General features: G+C 45.5%; 1 protein-coding gene across 2 annotated transcripts; it reads left to right on the top strand.

Annotated features, from left to right (window-relative positions):
- The first annotated feature begins 624 nt into the window (after positions 1-624).
- CCDC116 (coiled-coil domain containing 116) lies at positions 625-13,631 on the top strand. Of its 2 annotated transcripts, XM_058158873.1 has the most exons (5): positions 625-1,602; positions 4,098-4,214; positions 6,451-7,050; positions 9,388-10,086; positions 12,527-13,631. In XM_058158873.1, exons 2-5 carry the CDS (start codon positions 4,155-4,157, stop codon positions 13,352-13,354), a joined length of 2,187 nt encoding a protein of 728 aa, XP_058014856.1. In that variant the 5' UTR covers positions 625-1,602; positions 4,098-4,154; the 3' UTR covers positions 13,355-13,631. The 2 variants fall into 2 exon arrangements, with proteins under 2 accessions (XP_058014856.1, XP_058014855.1); XM_058158872.1 differs by lacking the exon at positions 625-1,602 and having other exon boundaries at positions 2,976-4,214.
- The last annotated feature ends 372 nt before the right edge of the window (positions 13,632-14,003 follow it).

Genomic DNA, 14,003 nt, shown 5'->3' with positions numbered 1-14,003 from the left:
CCAATAAAAAATTCTATTCTATTCGCTTCTATTCGTCTCTATTCGTTTCTATTCTATTCTATTCGTTTCTATTTCTATTTCTATTTCTATTCTGTTATGCACCAAGACAAATTCCTTGTGTGTCCAATCACACTTGGCCAATAAAGAATTCTATTCTATTCTATTCGTTTCTATTCGTCTCTATTCGTTTCTATTCTATTCGTTTCTATTTCTATTCTGTTATGCACCAAGACAAATTCCTTGTCTGTGCAATCACACTTGGCCAATAAAGAATTCTATTCTATTCTATTTCTATTTCTATTTCTATTCTGTTATGCACCAAGACAAATTCCTTGTGTGTGCAATCACACTTGGCCAATAAAGAATTCTATTCTATTCTACTCTACTCTACTCTACTCTATTCTGTTCTATTCTATTCTATTCTGTTCTATTCTGTTCTAATCTATTCCTATTTCTATTTCTATTTCTATTATGCACCAAGACAAATTCCTTGTGTGTGCAATCACACTTGACCAATAAAAAATTCTATTCTATTCTATTCTATTCTATTCTATTCTATTGATTGATTGATTGATTGATTGACTGTCTACCCCTACTACCCCTGACTAGGTGGCTCAGTGGCTAAGACACTGAGCTTGTCAGTCAGAAAGGTCGGCAGTTTGGTGGTTCGAATCTCTACTACAGGTCTCCTACGTCAGCAGGGGGTTGGACTAGATGACCTCCAAGGCCTCTTCCGACTCTGTTACTGTTTACGGATTGATTGATTGATTTCAATAGAGGAGAATATTTGTAGCTCGACTCTGACTTGGGGTCTGCTTCGGCCTCCTGGTATGGGGCTTTGGGCGAAGGCTGGAAGGAAGTGCCGCTGGTAGCGAAGAGCCGGAGGGCCTTGTTCCAATGGGACTGCATCATGGCCTGGAACTGGCTGACCATCTCAGCCCGCTGAGCCTCCAGGCGCCACTACCTGGCCTTGCACTCTGCTTGGAAAGCCTATGCTCCTAGTCCTCAGTGAGGTGCTTCTGCTGAGCCTCCTTCTCGGTCAGATCCAATTTGAACTGAGCTGTTTTGCCAGTTCTTTCTCATGGTGGCTGCTTAGCTCCAGGAACTGCTTCCTGTTGGGGCCCTAAGGAGTCCGGGCGGGGAGGCAATGATTGGCTGGGAGGGGAGGGATGAGTAGAGACGGGCGATGCGACCCTTGACATGAGTGACATCGAGTTGGCCACGCCCACCCAGTTACATGACCAACTAGCCACGCCCACCCAGTCGGTCATTAAGTAGATTAGTGGTCCCTGAGATCCGAAAAGTTGGAGACCCCTGGTTTAAACCATTCCCCGAACAATTTACCATCCTTGCGATACCAGCTTTTTTTGCACCTCTCCATTAAGGGACAGGATTAAAGTCCATTCAAATCGTTCAGACAAGTTTGAGCTTTGGAATGAAAACTCGCAGGTCGGGATTCCGGATTCCGAGATTTTGTGTACGCGGTTCAGCGTCAACAACGTATTTTATGCAAATGGATGGAATTGCCGGCTCTGCAGTAGAACTGCTGATGCAACAAAGAAGAATATTCTTTTCTTCCTTCTTCTTTGCTTCTTTCAAACCGTAAGTAACTCTCAGTGTCTCATCCCTGGAGCTTGAAGTCTGGATTGATTCCTTAGCGTTGGCGAAACGTTTGGCCGCTCTTCAAGAAGACAAAGACCTGGATAACTTCTCCGGAGATTAGAAAGCCTTCCCGTTCTTTAATTCTTAAATTAACTTTCATGAAGGCCTTTGTAAGGATATACGGGGCTTTTCAAACGGGGGGATTAATTGATTTAGCGTACGGCGTGTTATTTAAACATCGAGTAGCGATATAAATTAACGTTTCAACGAGATTAGGAGAACCAGGGGAGGGCTGCTGGGGGTTCGCAGGGGTTCGGGAGAACCAGAGAACCCCCAAATCCCACTCCTGGCTGGCCCCACCACACGGCCCGTTTTGGATGCAGATAAGTGCAGGGTGCGCGGACGCTTGGGGAGAGCAAAAAACGGGCCTACTGGAAGTTCGGGAAGGCCGGAAACGAGACTGTTTCTAGCCTCCAGAGGGCCTCTGGAGCCTGGGGAGGCTGTTTTCACCCTCCCGGAGGCTCATGAAAAGACCTTCGGAGCCTGGGGAGGGCAAAAACATTTCCCCCCCCACCCGCAGTGGTACAGGAGGCTGACTAGGCCACACCCACCATGGCCATGCCTACCCAGCAACCGGACAGAGAACCCCTTGCTAAAAAAATTTTGAAGCCCACCCCTGAGTAGAACCCAATAAAATACAAACGTTCAAAAGAACTGGGTTGAAATACCAATATCTAGGCCGTCCGATCATTGAAACGCAACATCAGAGGGAGAGAGGAAAGAAAAAAGGAAGGAAAGGGGAAGGGGAGGGAGGAGAGGAAGGAAAGATGGGAAGGAAAAAAGGGAGGGAGGGAGGGATAAGAAGAACAGGAAAAGGAAGGAAGGAGAAAAATGAGAGGGGAGGAGAGGAGGAAAGAGAAAATGAGAAGGAAGGAAGGAAGGAAGGAAGGAAGGAAGGAAGGAAGGAAGGAAGGAAGGAAGGAAGGAAGGAAAATGGGGGAAAGAAGAAAAATGAGAGGAGGAAGGAAGGAAAGAAAATGAGAGAAGGAAGGAAGGAAGGAGAAAAACGAGAAGGGAGGAGAGGAGGAAAGAAGGAAGGAGAAAAATAAGAGGAGAGAAGAGAAGGAAGAGAAAATGACAGAAGGAAGGAAAGAAGGAAGAAGAAAAAGGAGAGGGGGGGAGGAGAGAAGGAAGAAAAGAGAAAAATGAGAGGAGAGAAGGAAAGAGAAAATGAGAGAAGGAAGGAAGGAAGGAAGGAAGGAAGGAAGGAAGGAAGGAAGGAAAATGAGAGGAGGAAGGAAGGAAAGAAAATGAGAGAAGGAAGGAAGGAAGGAGAAAAACGAGAAGGGAGGAGAGGAGGAAAGAAGGAAGGAGAAAAATAAGAGGAGAGAAGAGAAGGAAAGAGAAAATGACAGAAGGAAGGAAAGAAGGAAGGAGAAAAATGAGAAGAGGGGAGGAGAGAAGGAAGAAAAGAGAAAAATGAGAGGAGAGAAGGAAAGAGAAAATGAGAGAAGGAAGGAAGGAAGGAAGGAAGGAGGGGAGATATTTTTCTGCTTCTATTTAGATTTTATTTCTTCATCAGCTCCCAATTCTTTGGAGGGCAAAACCATCCAGCGACGATGGAACTGATATTTCTCAGAATAGCCTCTCTCCCGACTTTTGAAATTGGTATTTGTAAAAAAATAATAATAATAATAACACTATCAATTAATCAGCCAAACAATCCGTTTATTGTTTTGACCACCAGTTGTAGCAAAGAAGATACTCTACCTAAAAGAATCCAAACGTACGCTCAAACCTGTAAAACTCAAAACTTGTGATGACAGCAGCTTCAAATGTCAGGAGCTTTTGATAAGACCTCTGTTGTGTTTAACTTTCCTATCAAGGGGCCCCAGGAATTTTCACCTGCTGAAAATAGGGCTGTCCAATGTTGTTGTTGTTAGTTACGAAGTCATATCCGACCTATTGTGACAACGTTCCTCCAGGCCTTCCTGTCCTCTCCCATCCTCTGGAGTCCATTAAAGCTCACGCCGACTGCTTCAGTGACTCCATCCAGCCACCTCATTCTCTGCCGTCCCCTTCTTCTTTTGCCCTCTATCATTCCCAGCATTCGGCTCTTCTCCAGGGAGTCCTTCCTTTTCATTAGGTGGCCAAAGTATTTGAGTTTCCTCTTCAGGGTCTTTCTGGCCTTCTCAAGAGCAGTCAGGGTTGATCTCCTCTAGGACTGACCGGTTGGATCGCCTTGCAGTCCAAGGGACTTGCAGGAATCTTCTCCAGCACCAGAGTCCAAAGGCCTCCATTCTTTGGCGCTCAGCCTTCCTTACAGTCCAACTTTCCCAACCATACATTGCAACTGGGAAAACCTTGACTATACGCACTTTTGTTGGCAGGGTGATGTCTCTGCTTTTTAGCAAGCTGTCTAGCTTTGCCATGGCTTTCCTCCCCAGGAGCAAGCGTCTTGATAGGTTACGCTATAATTTATCTTTTTTCCATAGGCAGGAAAAACAGGAAGAAGTTGTGAAGAATTTTAAGGAGCTGTTCTTTCAGCACTTATGGAAGGTCGCAGATATTCTGGCTATCTAGCCGATGATGAGAGCTTCAGAAGACCTCAGGTGAGGACCAAGGAAGGACCAAGGGGTTCCCTTCACATCCCTTTCTAGAAACAGGACTCACCAAATTGGGTGTTTACGGGAGCAGGCGCCACTTGTGAAACCCCCCAGCATAAAAAAAGAAGAAAAATTAGCTTCTGAGAAAGCCAAATTCTCCATGAAAATCAGTTTCCCGACTGTGATCCAGACAAAGGTAGATATAGACCCCAGAAATTTAAGTAGCTGCCAAGAACCTACTAACCTTCTACAGATGTTTCTGCAAACTCAACCAACCAAGTTAAGAGATTGGTCAACAGTGGGATAATGTCTTCTTTCTTCCCAATTTGGAAGTGTGTGTTTTAACTCCCAAAATTCCCCAGCCAGCATGTTTCCCAGGAAATTCTGGGAGTTGAAGTTCATACATCTTCCAGGTGCCAAGGTGAAGGAATTCTGATTTACTGTCTATTAATCCATCCCAGCCACGGGTTCCAGGAATACAATACAATTACAAACACAAATACAAACACAAACAGAAATACAAATACAAATACAATTCTTCATTGGCCAAGTGTGATTGGACACACAAGGAATTTGTCTTTGGTGCATATACTCTCAATGTACATAAAGAAAAAATAAAATTATTCATCAAGAATCATAAGGTACAACACTTAATGATAGTCATAGGGTACAAATAAGCAATCAAGAAACAATATCAGTATAAATCGTAAGGATACAAGCAACCAAGTTACAGTCATAAGTGGAAAGAGATGGGTGATGGGAACGATGAGAAGATTAATAGTAGTGCAGATTTAGTAAATAGTTTGACAGTGTTGAGGGAATTATTTGTTTAGCAGATTCAGGGAAAAACTGTCTTTGTGTCTAGTTGTTCTGGTGTGCAGTGCTCTATAGCGTCGTTTTGAGGGTAGGAGATGAAACAGTTTATGTCCAGGATGTGAGGTATCTAAGTATTTCCCCAGCCCTCTTTTTGACTCGTGCAGTATCCAGGTCCTCAATGGAAGGCAGGTTGGTAGCCATGGTTTTTTCTGCAGTTCTAATGATCCTCTGAAGTCTGTGTCTGTCTTGTTGGGTTGCAGAACCAAACCAGACAGTTATAGAGGTGCAGATGACAGACTCAGTAATTCCTCTGTAGAACCGTATCAGCAGCTCCTTGGGCTGTGTTTTGTTTTTAAAAAAAATCAGATCAGACACGTCGGAGCCTCAACTTATGACCGTCATGACACACGATGGAAATTCCAGGTAGCCCTACAGGGTAGCTGTTAACAAGACCGTAACTGAGCCCGTTGCTAAACAAAATCGTTGTTAGTTTTGCCCGGTTTTATGACCTTCCTTGCCACCGTTGTTCCGATTCACGGCGCTTGTTAAATCACACAGTTGTTAAGTGAATCTGGGGCTTCCCTATCGACTTGGCTGGTCGCAAAAGGGGATTGCAACTGTCACAAATGTGAAACATCTGAATATACCATCATGTGACCGTAGGAATGCTACAACGGTCATGAGTGTGAAAACCGATCGTAAGTCCCTCTTTTCAATGCCACTGTAACTTTGGATCAGAAGTGAAATGCTACCAGTTCGGGGCAGTTTTCCCCAACTGGTAGTAAAAAAAAAAAGCTTTAAAAAATGAAAAAAAAAGAAGTTCTGACGATCATGTGGCACAGCTGATCGTCTGAACATATTTTTTTTTAGTTTTTTAAGCATTTTTTTACTACCAGTTTGGGCAATAGATAGTTTAAAAATGCTTTAAAAAGTTTTTTAAAAAAGTTCCGATAATCAGCTGTGCCGTGTGATGATTGGAAGTCTTTTTTAAAAAAACTTTTTTAAGCATTTTTTTTTTTTTACTACCTATTGCCCGAACTGGTATTTTTGTGTAAAGTGTGATTTACACTTTACTGTAAAGTGTAAACTTTTTAAGCTCTCTGTGAGGTTCCTGCTTGTTGCAGGGGCCATTTGGTGTGAAGTCCAGCTGCTTTTGCATTGTGCGTGAGTTAGTTGTGTAGCTTTTGTGTTATTTCTGTGTAAAGGGTGATAGTTGGTTTCCCTGGTCACATGACCACCAAGCTACGTCACACCCACCCAGTCGCATGACCACCAAGCCACGCCCATCCAGTTGCATGATCACTCAGCCACGCCCACAGATCTGGTAGGGAAAATTTTAGAATTTCACCACTGCTTCGGACGGTCACTAAATGAACGGTTGGATGTCGAGAATTTCCTGTACTTGCATTTGTTTACGTTCTCGTAGGATGCCAGTGCCCACACCAGTCCAAGAAGAGAGCCCTGCGACTGGAGGGCCATGCTTCGGCCTCCGTCGCGCTGTCAGCACCGAACCCAACAGCCGGCCTCATCCGCCAGTTGCTTCAACAGCTACTCCCAGGGGGACCAAGGGAAACGGAAACGCCCCCAAAGCAGCAGCAGCAGCAGCAGCACCAACGAGAGAACCAGCGACCTGGCCAACGAGTTTTCCGAATTCGTGGACTTCTTAGCTGACGAGGACGTCCTGCAGAGCCTTCAGCAGATCGTGGAAGACGCCGTCCAGAAGCTCCGCGACGTGACGTCCCAAAGCGGGGAGCCCCTCTTTGACCTCCAGGAAGAATCCGCCTCCAGCGTTGAGAGCGAGACGTGGTCGTATTCCTACAGTTCGACGTGTTCCCAGATCAAATACCAAACCACGACCACCATGTCCACCATGTCCAGCTCGGACGATGACCAGGAAAAGCACTTTATGAGTCCGGAGTCGTCGAAGACGGGAGGCAAAATTTGCCTCTTGGATAAATACGTCTCCAGGCTCCCCAAAGTTGGAAAGCAAGCTGGTCAGGAACTGTCAGGAGGAATCCATGCTGAGGTATTTCTAATTCCTTTGGGAAGATATTTTTCTTGGGCCCAAAGTTCTGAGGTTCGGATCTGCCTGCTGGGAGGAATCCTGCGCCAGAAAAATATTTTTTTCCTCAAATTTTCAATCCCTGGTACTAAAAAAACCTCAAGGGTATAGAACAGGGGGCCTCCAACATTTGCCATTTTAAGACTTGTGGACTTCAACACCCAGAATGCCATAGCCAGCCATGCCTGGCTACCTGGGGAATTCTGGGAGTTGAAGTCCACAAGTCTTAAAGTTGCCACGGTTGCGGAGATCCCCGGCGTAGAGGACCGAGGCCATGATCGAGCTGGGTTGATGGGAAATCTGCAAATCATTTGATGTAAAGGGAATGCAGATAGTCCTCGACTTACGACTGCAGTGGAGCCCCAAATTACTGCCGCTAAGCAATCCGTTGTAAAACCCCAATTTCTTGCCACAGCTGCTAAGTGAATCACTGCAGTCGTTAAGTTAGTAACACGGTTGGTAAATGTATCTGGACTTTGCTTGTCAAAGGGTTGCGAAGGATTATCACATGACCCAGGACACGTCATAACTATGAAGCAGTTGGCAATTCTGAGATTGCTTCAACGGTCGTAAGTGTGAGAAGCAAATATAAGTCACATTTTTTTCAATACTGTTGTAACATCAAACAGTCAGTGATGTACAATCTTGAAAAATGGGATGAAGAGGTAGAATTGGGTGCGACTCACTTAGTAACTGCCTTGCTTAGCAAGAGAAATGTTGCTCCCAATTGTGGTCATAAGTCAACGACAACCTGTATATCAGGGGGTGAAATGCTCCTGGTTCGGATCGCCCAATCTGGTAGCGATGGCGGCGGGTGGTTTGGAGAACTGGTAGCAAAAATTCCTGGGGCCCCCTATGCCCAGCTGAGCCGCGGGATCATCAGAGTTGGGTGTTTTTTTTTTACTTTTAAAAGCATTTTTTCTTCGGCCGAAAAAATGCTTTTAAAAGTTAAAAAAAAGCTCCTGATGATCGTGCGGCTCAGCTGGGATTGTCAGAGGCTTTTAAAAGCATTTTTTCTACAATCTCTTAGGCTGAAGAAGTTGTAGAAAAAATGCTTTTAAAAGGCTCCTCTGACAATCCCAGCTGAATTGTCTGATCGTCAGAGGCTTTTTTTTTCTTTTAAAGGCAAAAAAAATGCTTTTAAAAGAAAAGAAAAGCCTCTGACGATCAGGCAACTCAGCTGGGATCATCAGCGGAGCCTTTTAAAAGCATTTTTCCCTGCAACCTCCTTGGCCAAAGAGGTTGCAGAAAAAAATGCTTTTAAAAGTAAAAAAAAAAGTTGGCCACGCCCAGTCACATTACCCCCACCACCAAGCCATGCCCAAATTTTACATTTCACCCCTGCCATATACGAAGCAGGCTCTGTCTCTTTCCTGTTTCTCCCTCCCCTGTTCCCGAAGGGCTAGAATTTTATTTTATTTATTTTTGTCACACAGTATATATAAGCATAAGCAAGAAATAATTATACAATATATAAGCATATATATGAGTATGAGTATGTAATAACTATATTAATTGGATATAACGAAGGAAAAAAATAGGACAGGAACGGTAGGCACGTTGGTGCTCTTATGCACGCCCCTTACAGACCTCTTAGGAATGGGGTGAGGTCAATGGTTGATAGTTTTTGGTTGAAGCTTTTGGGATTTTGGGAAGAGACCACAGAGTCAGGTAGTGCATTCCAAGCATTAACAACTCTGTTACGGAAGTCATATTTTCTGCAATCAAGATTGGAGCGGTTAACATTAAGCTTAAATCTATTGTGTACTCGTGTATTGTTGCAATTGAAGCTGAAGTAGTCTTTTTTTTTTTTTTTTTTGCATTTATATCCCGCCCTTCTCCGAAGACTCAGGGCGGCTAACACTATGTCAAGCAATAGTCTTCATCCATTTGTATATTATATACAAAGTCAACTTTTATTGCCCCCAACAATCTGGGTCCTCATTTTACCTACCTTATAAAGGATGGAAGGCTGAGTCAATCTTGGGCCTGGTGGGATTTGAACCTGCAATAATTGCAAGCAGCTGCTGTTAATAACAGATTGCATTAGTCTGTTGAGCCACCAGAGGTCTTTGACAGGAAGGACATTGTAATAGATGATTCTATGAGTTAAACTCAGGTCATGTCGAAGACGGCGTAGTTCTAAATTTTCTAAACCCAGGATTTCAAGTCTGGTGGCATAAGGTATTTTGTTGTATTCGGAGGAGTGGAGTACTGTGGAGTTGAGTGGAGTGGAGAATGAATCTGTTTCCCTGCTGATTATTATCCTGTTCTCGCTTTTTCCCCCTTCCCTGCTCCTAGTCGTTTTCCGAACAGTCGGGAGAAAGTTACTTCCAACAACAACATTTGCACATCTGGGCTAAATCGTTCGAGCATCCCCGGAGGGAGTTTTTCGCCAAGTTCCAGAGATCCTTTCCACAAGATTCCTTGTCGTTTGAATCGCTCCACAAGGAAATCACCAGCGTTTTGAAACGGCCGATGCGGCACGGCGCCCCCGCACATTACATGTGTCATGAGCACTTGCACGCCTTCTTGGAAGAAACCAAAATCTTGGCCGGACTCCAGGACGTCATCAACCAAGCGGTTCTCAAAGTTTTGGAGGCCACCATGTTGGGGGGGATCCTGTCGGATGACCACGGGTACCCTACGTCCTGGGATTCCGAGGAGGAGGAAGAGGAAGAAGAGGAGTTCAGCATTTCGGAGAGTTACGAAAGCGAAGAATCCGAAGAAACCGAGGAACTCTTCGACGGGATCTGCAAGAGGAAGGAGAAGAAGAAGAAGACGACGACAGTGGTCTCGGAGGATGAGAAACCCGCTCTCCCCAAAACCAAACAGAAGCCCGCCACGCCGGAGGAAGCCGCACGCAAGCCCAAGTACGTCCCGCCGCCGCTCTCCAAAACGAAGGAAACCCCAACCAAGACAAGATACGTCCCGCCTCCCCTCCCGAAGTCAAAGAAGAAACAAGAGCCAAGCCAGGCCGAAACGGAGACAACCAAATCGGTAATTGCTGGGGATTAGGATTATGATATAGGATATAGAATGGAATGGAGTGGAGTGGAATGGAATAGAATAATATGGAATATGGAATATGGAATATGGATTATGGATTAGAATAGAATAGAATAGAATAGAATAGAATAGAATAGAATAGAATAGAATAGAATAGAATAGAATAGAATAGAATAGAATAGAATAGAATAACAGAGTTGGAAGGACCTTGAAGGTCTTCTAGTCCAACCACCTGCTCAGGCAGGAGACCCTATACTGTTTCAGATAAATGGTTGTCCAATCTCTGCTTAAAAATTTCCAATGTTGGATAACTCACAACCTCTGGAGGCCAGTTGTTCCACTGATTAAATGTTCTAACTTTCAGGAAATTCCTCCTTAGTTCTAGGTTGCTTCTCTCCTTGATTGGTTTCCACCCGTTGCTTCTTGTCCTGCCTTCAGGTGCTTTGGAGAATAGCTTGACTCCCTCTTCTTTGGGGCAGCCCCTGAGATATTGGAAGACTGCTATCATGTCTCCCCTAGTCCTTCTTTTCATTAAACTAGACATACCCAGTTCCTGCAACCGTTCTTCATATGTTTTAGCCTCCAGTCCCCTAATCCTTTCTTCTTTAAAGCTTGGGAGACACCAAGACACCAAGTTTAAGATGTTTGAGCCACTGATCCCAGAATGCTGAGCTGTGTGGGCTAAGGATATTGGGAAGTGGGTTCCTCACCGATTTTGGAGGGGGAAAGGGTGGAGAAAGCTGGCCTAGAGAACTTCTCCATGTCAATGGTGGTAAACCATGGTTGAACGTATTTGTTGTGTCTGCATCCCCCGAGCCGGGCCCCCTGCCAGAAAGTGACTTGGAAAGTGAGGGGGAAGGGCCATCAGGACTTACCTCTGGAGCACTGGCTTCCCTGGCTCAGCTCCAGGAGCCAGAGGCAGGCCAGGTGGAGGAGATAACGAGGCCTCCGTCCCCTGACTCTTTTCCCCCCCCAGGCCACGCCTCCAGACCCAGCTGATGGCAATCAGGCCTGGCTGGACCCTAGGTTTCATAGGCAGGAGAGGCGGGAACAACAGAAGCAGGGGTGGGGCAGGCCTAGGAAGTGCTGAGTCATGGAGCCACACCCCACAGGATATAAAAGCAGCAAGGGCTGCTATGCCTCTTCGTAGCAGGCAAAACCAACTGCTTAACTAAGAGCTGAAGTACTCTTTGTTCCTGGGTGACTCATCGGCATCAAGGGAGATAACAGAGTCACTTGGCAGACGCTCGCTAGTTTGCTGCCAGAGCTGATAGTGCCGGCTAATTAAGCCATCGCTCGGACGGAGGCGAGGGGGGACAGAACAGTATTCAAACATCTCCCTGTAATTATTTGACCTGCTCGCCTCTCCATCCTGATTCCTTCATATGTTTCAAAAGATGTGGGGTTTTTTGTCCACTGTCCATCTTGGCTACAAATAGAGCAGAGAAGGAAACCAAGCCCTTTGTCCTTTAGATCCTCAGAGATTTGCAAAAGGTGCAGAAATCTATCTTCCTTCAGCACAATAGCCTCCCTCGTGAGATCCCATCCCAATAGTAGAAGGCAGGGGAAATTGGGCTATGAACGAGTGGGATTTCTATTAACCAATAGAGTTACGAAGATAGGGTGCAGGTTGCTGCCGAAAGGAATTGAAGGATGGATTAGATAAGATACTAGATCTTGTTAGATTAGATCGGGTTAGGTTGTAAATGTTGTGACCTAGGCCCAAGTAGTTATTACCAGACACAATCAGTCCTAAACAAACGTATTTTATTAGAAAAGCTAAGAATTACTTCATTCTCAGCTTAGTCCAAATTTATTCCAAAACAAAGTCCTTCAGAAAAAGTCCTTCGGCCTTATCACAAACCTTTGTCTTCTTCGGCACACTGCCAAAGGCTTTTCTTAGCAAAGCCCCCACAAAGTTCAGAAACAAGAGACCGTGACTAGAAACTAATGTAGCAACGTTGCTTTCCTACAAAGAGCCCAAGAGCTATTGCTGTTCTTTTAAGCCTTATGGGAGGTTGCCAATCATCTCCTGGCCTTACTCCCGAGTTGTCCTTTTGCTCTTGCCTTCTGGCAGCTCTTCACATGCGTGCATTAGGAACAGGCTCCTCCTATTCCTCTGCCTCTCTGCTGTCCAACTCTGGAGACTCCAGAGTTGGGGCCCTAAAGAGCCCGGGCATGCAGGCGAGGAGTGACTGGGAAGGGCATGGCGAGTAGAGGCTGGCGAGGCGCCCCTCAATGTGAGTGACATCAAATTGGCCACTCCCACCCAGTCACTTGACCACCTAGCCACGCCCACCCAACAGTCATTCGGCAGATCATATTAGTGGTCCGTGGGATTTAAAATTATGAACTTAGTGGTCCTGGGGTCCGAAAGATTGGTGACCCCTGCTATAAACCTGGTTCTTCTTTTCTCCTATTTTTTTTTCAGACACGGCATGCCATCACTCCGAAAGACATCAAACGGGCCCGTCTTCAGGGAAAACCCGTTCCGAAGCAGTCCATCATCGACTTCTTGATCGAAAACGCCGCCAAGCTGATCTTGTACAAGTACAACTACGAAACTCTCCTTTCCGAGAAACTGGGTTTCATATCGGTCCCGGTTACCAAGGTTCTTCTGGAGATCATGTTTGGCTACAAGAAAATCAAGGGCAGCGGGATACGCCTGTCTTCTCAGATCGACTGGACCAAAGTCTACGACGAGGTCTACAAGAAGCGGCCCCCAAAACCCAAAGTGCCCAAACAGGAGAAGAAGAAGAAGAAAGGCGATGAGAAGAAAGAGAAGAAAGCTGGGGAGAAGAAGAAAACGGACGAGAAGAAGAGCCTGTTCATAAAACCGCTAGATATGCCCAAAGGAAAAGTGATTGGCACGAAGGTGGCTGGAGAACATGGCACCAAAAAAGCTTTATCGGAGCAAGGGGAGCTGGAGATCTTTGAGATCGTCCCTCCCCAGTTCCCATCCGATGCCGAACCGGCCTCTGCCGATGAAAATAACGGCACCCAACCGACAAGCTCGAAGTTATCTCCTTCCAGTACCGTGACGGGGGATCAGCCAAAGAAATCGGGAATTCAGGATTTGGAGAAAACGCCTTCGTCTCTTGGTACTCCAAAGCATTCGTTCTCCAACCGAAAAGTTACCCCTGCCGTTCTGTTACCAGAGGTGGACCCCACCAGTCAGGGTTCCGAAGTTCAGGGGAAGAAAACTCCGAGGTCTAGCTTCACTGGAGAAGGGAGCAAAACCGTGCTTCCTAAAATCTGAAGCTCAGCTTCTTGTCTCATAAATAAAGGAATATACATTTCTCTACGGCCCTGTGAACGTCAGATCAGTGCCTTCCCCTCCAACCGAATCTAACCGGTATCTCTTCCGCAAGATGAGCACAGCTTGTTGAACTTTCCGAAATTGTTTTTTGTTTGTTTTTTAATTCATGAAACGTTTAGTTTTATTCTTCAGAATCTATCCTCTCTTCCATCTGGTTAGAGATGTCTTTGAGTTTTGCCTACTTTAAAAAAAAACAAAAACATTAAAAAGCCTTTTTTTCCGCCCCCCCTCTTGGCTTCCCATCTATCCTATACTTTGTTTTACCCACTTCACGAAGGGAATATTGGAACCGTAGGGGTCCTTGGTGCTTTCTGGAATTTGACGGTTTTCTTGCAGATGTTTTGCGGCCCAACGAAGTAACGTTATCAATGCTGGAAGGGAGAGGGGTTTTGCTCTCTTTGTCACTGCATATAAACAGATAGGGACACGGTGGCGCAGTGGCTAAGACGCTGAGCTTGTCGATCGAAAGGTCGGCAGTTTGGTGGTTCAAATCCCTAGTGCCGCGTAACGGGGTGAGCTCCTGTTCCTTGTCCCAGCTTCTGCCAACCTAGCAGTTCGAAAGCAGGTAAAAAAAATGCAGGTAGAAAAA

This window comes from Ahaetulla prasina, chromosome 15, assembly GCF_028640845.1.
Source record: "Ahaetulla prasina isolate Xishuangbanna chromosome 15, ASM2864084v1, whole genome shotgun sequence".
Lineage (NCBI taxonomy): Eukaryota > Metazoa > Chordata > Lepidosauria > Squamata > Colubridae > Ahaetulla > Ahaetulla prasina.
Note: the sequence above shows the minus strand (reverse complement) of the source record. Positions and strands in the feature narration are given on the sequence as shown.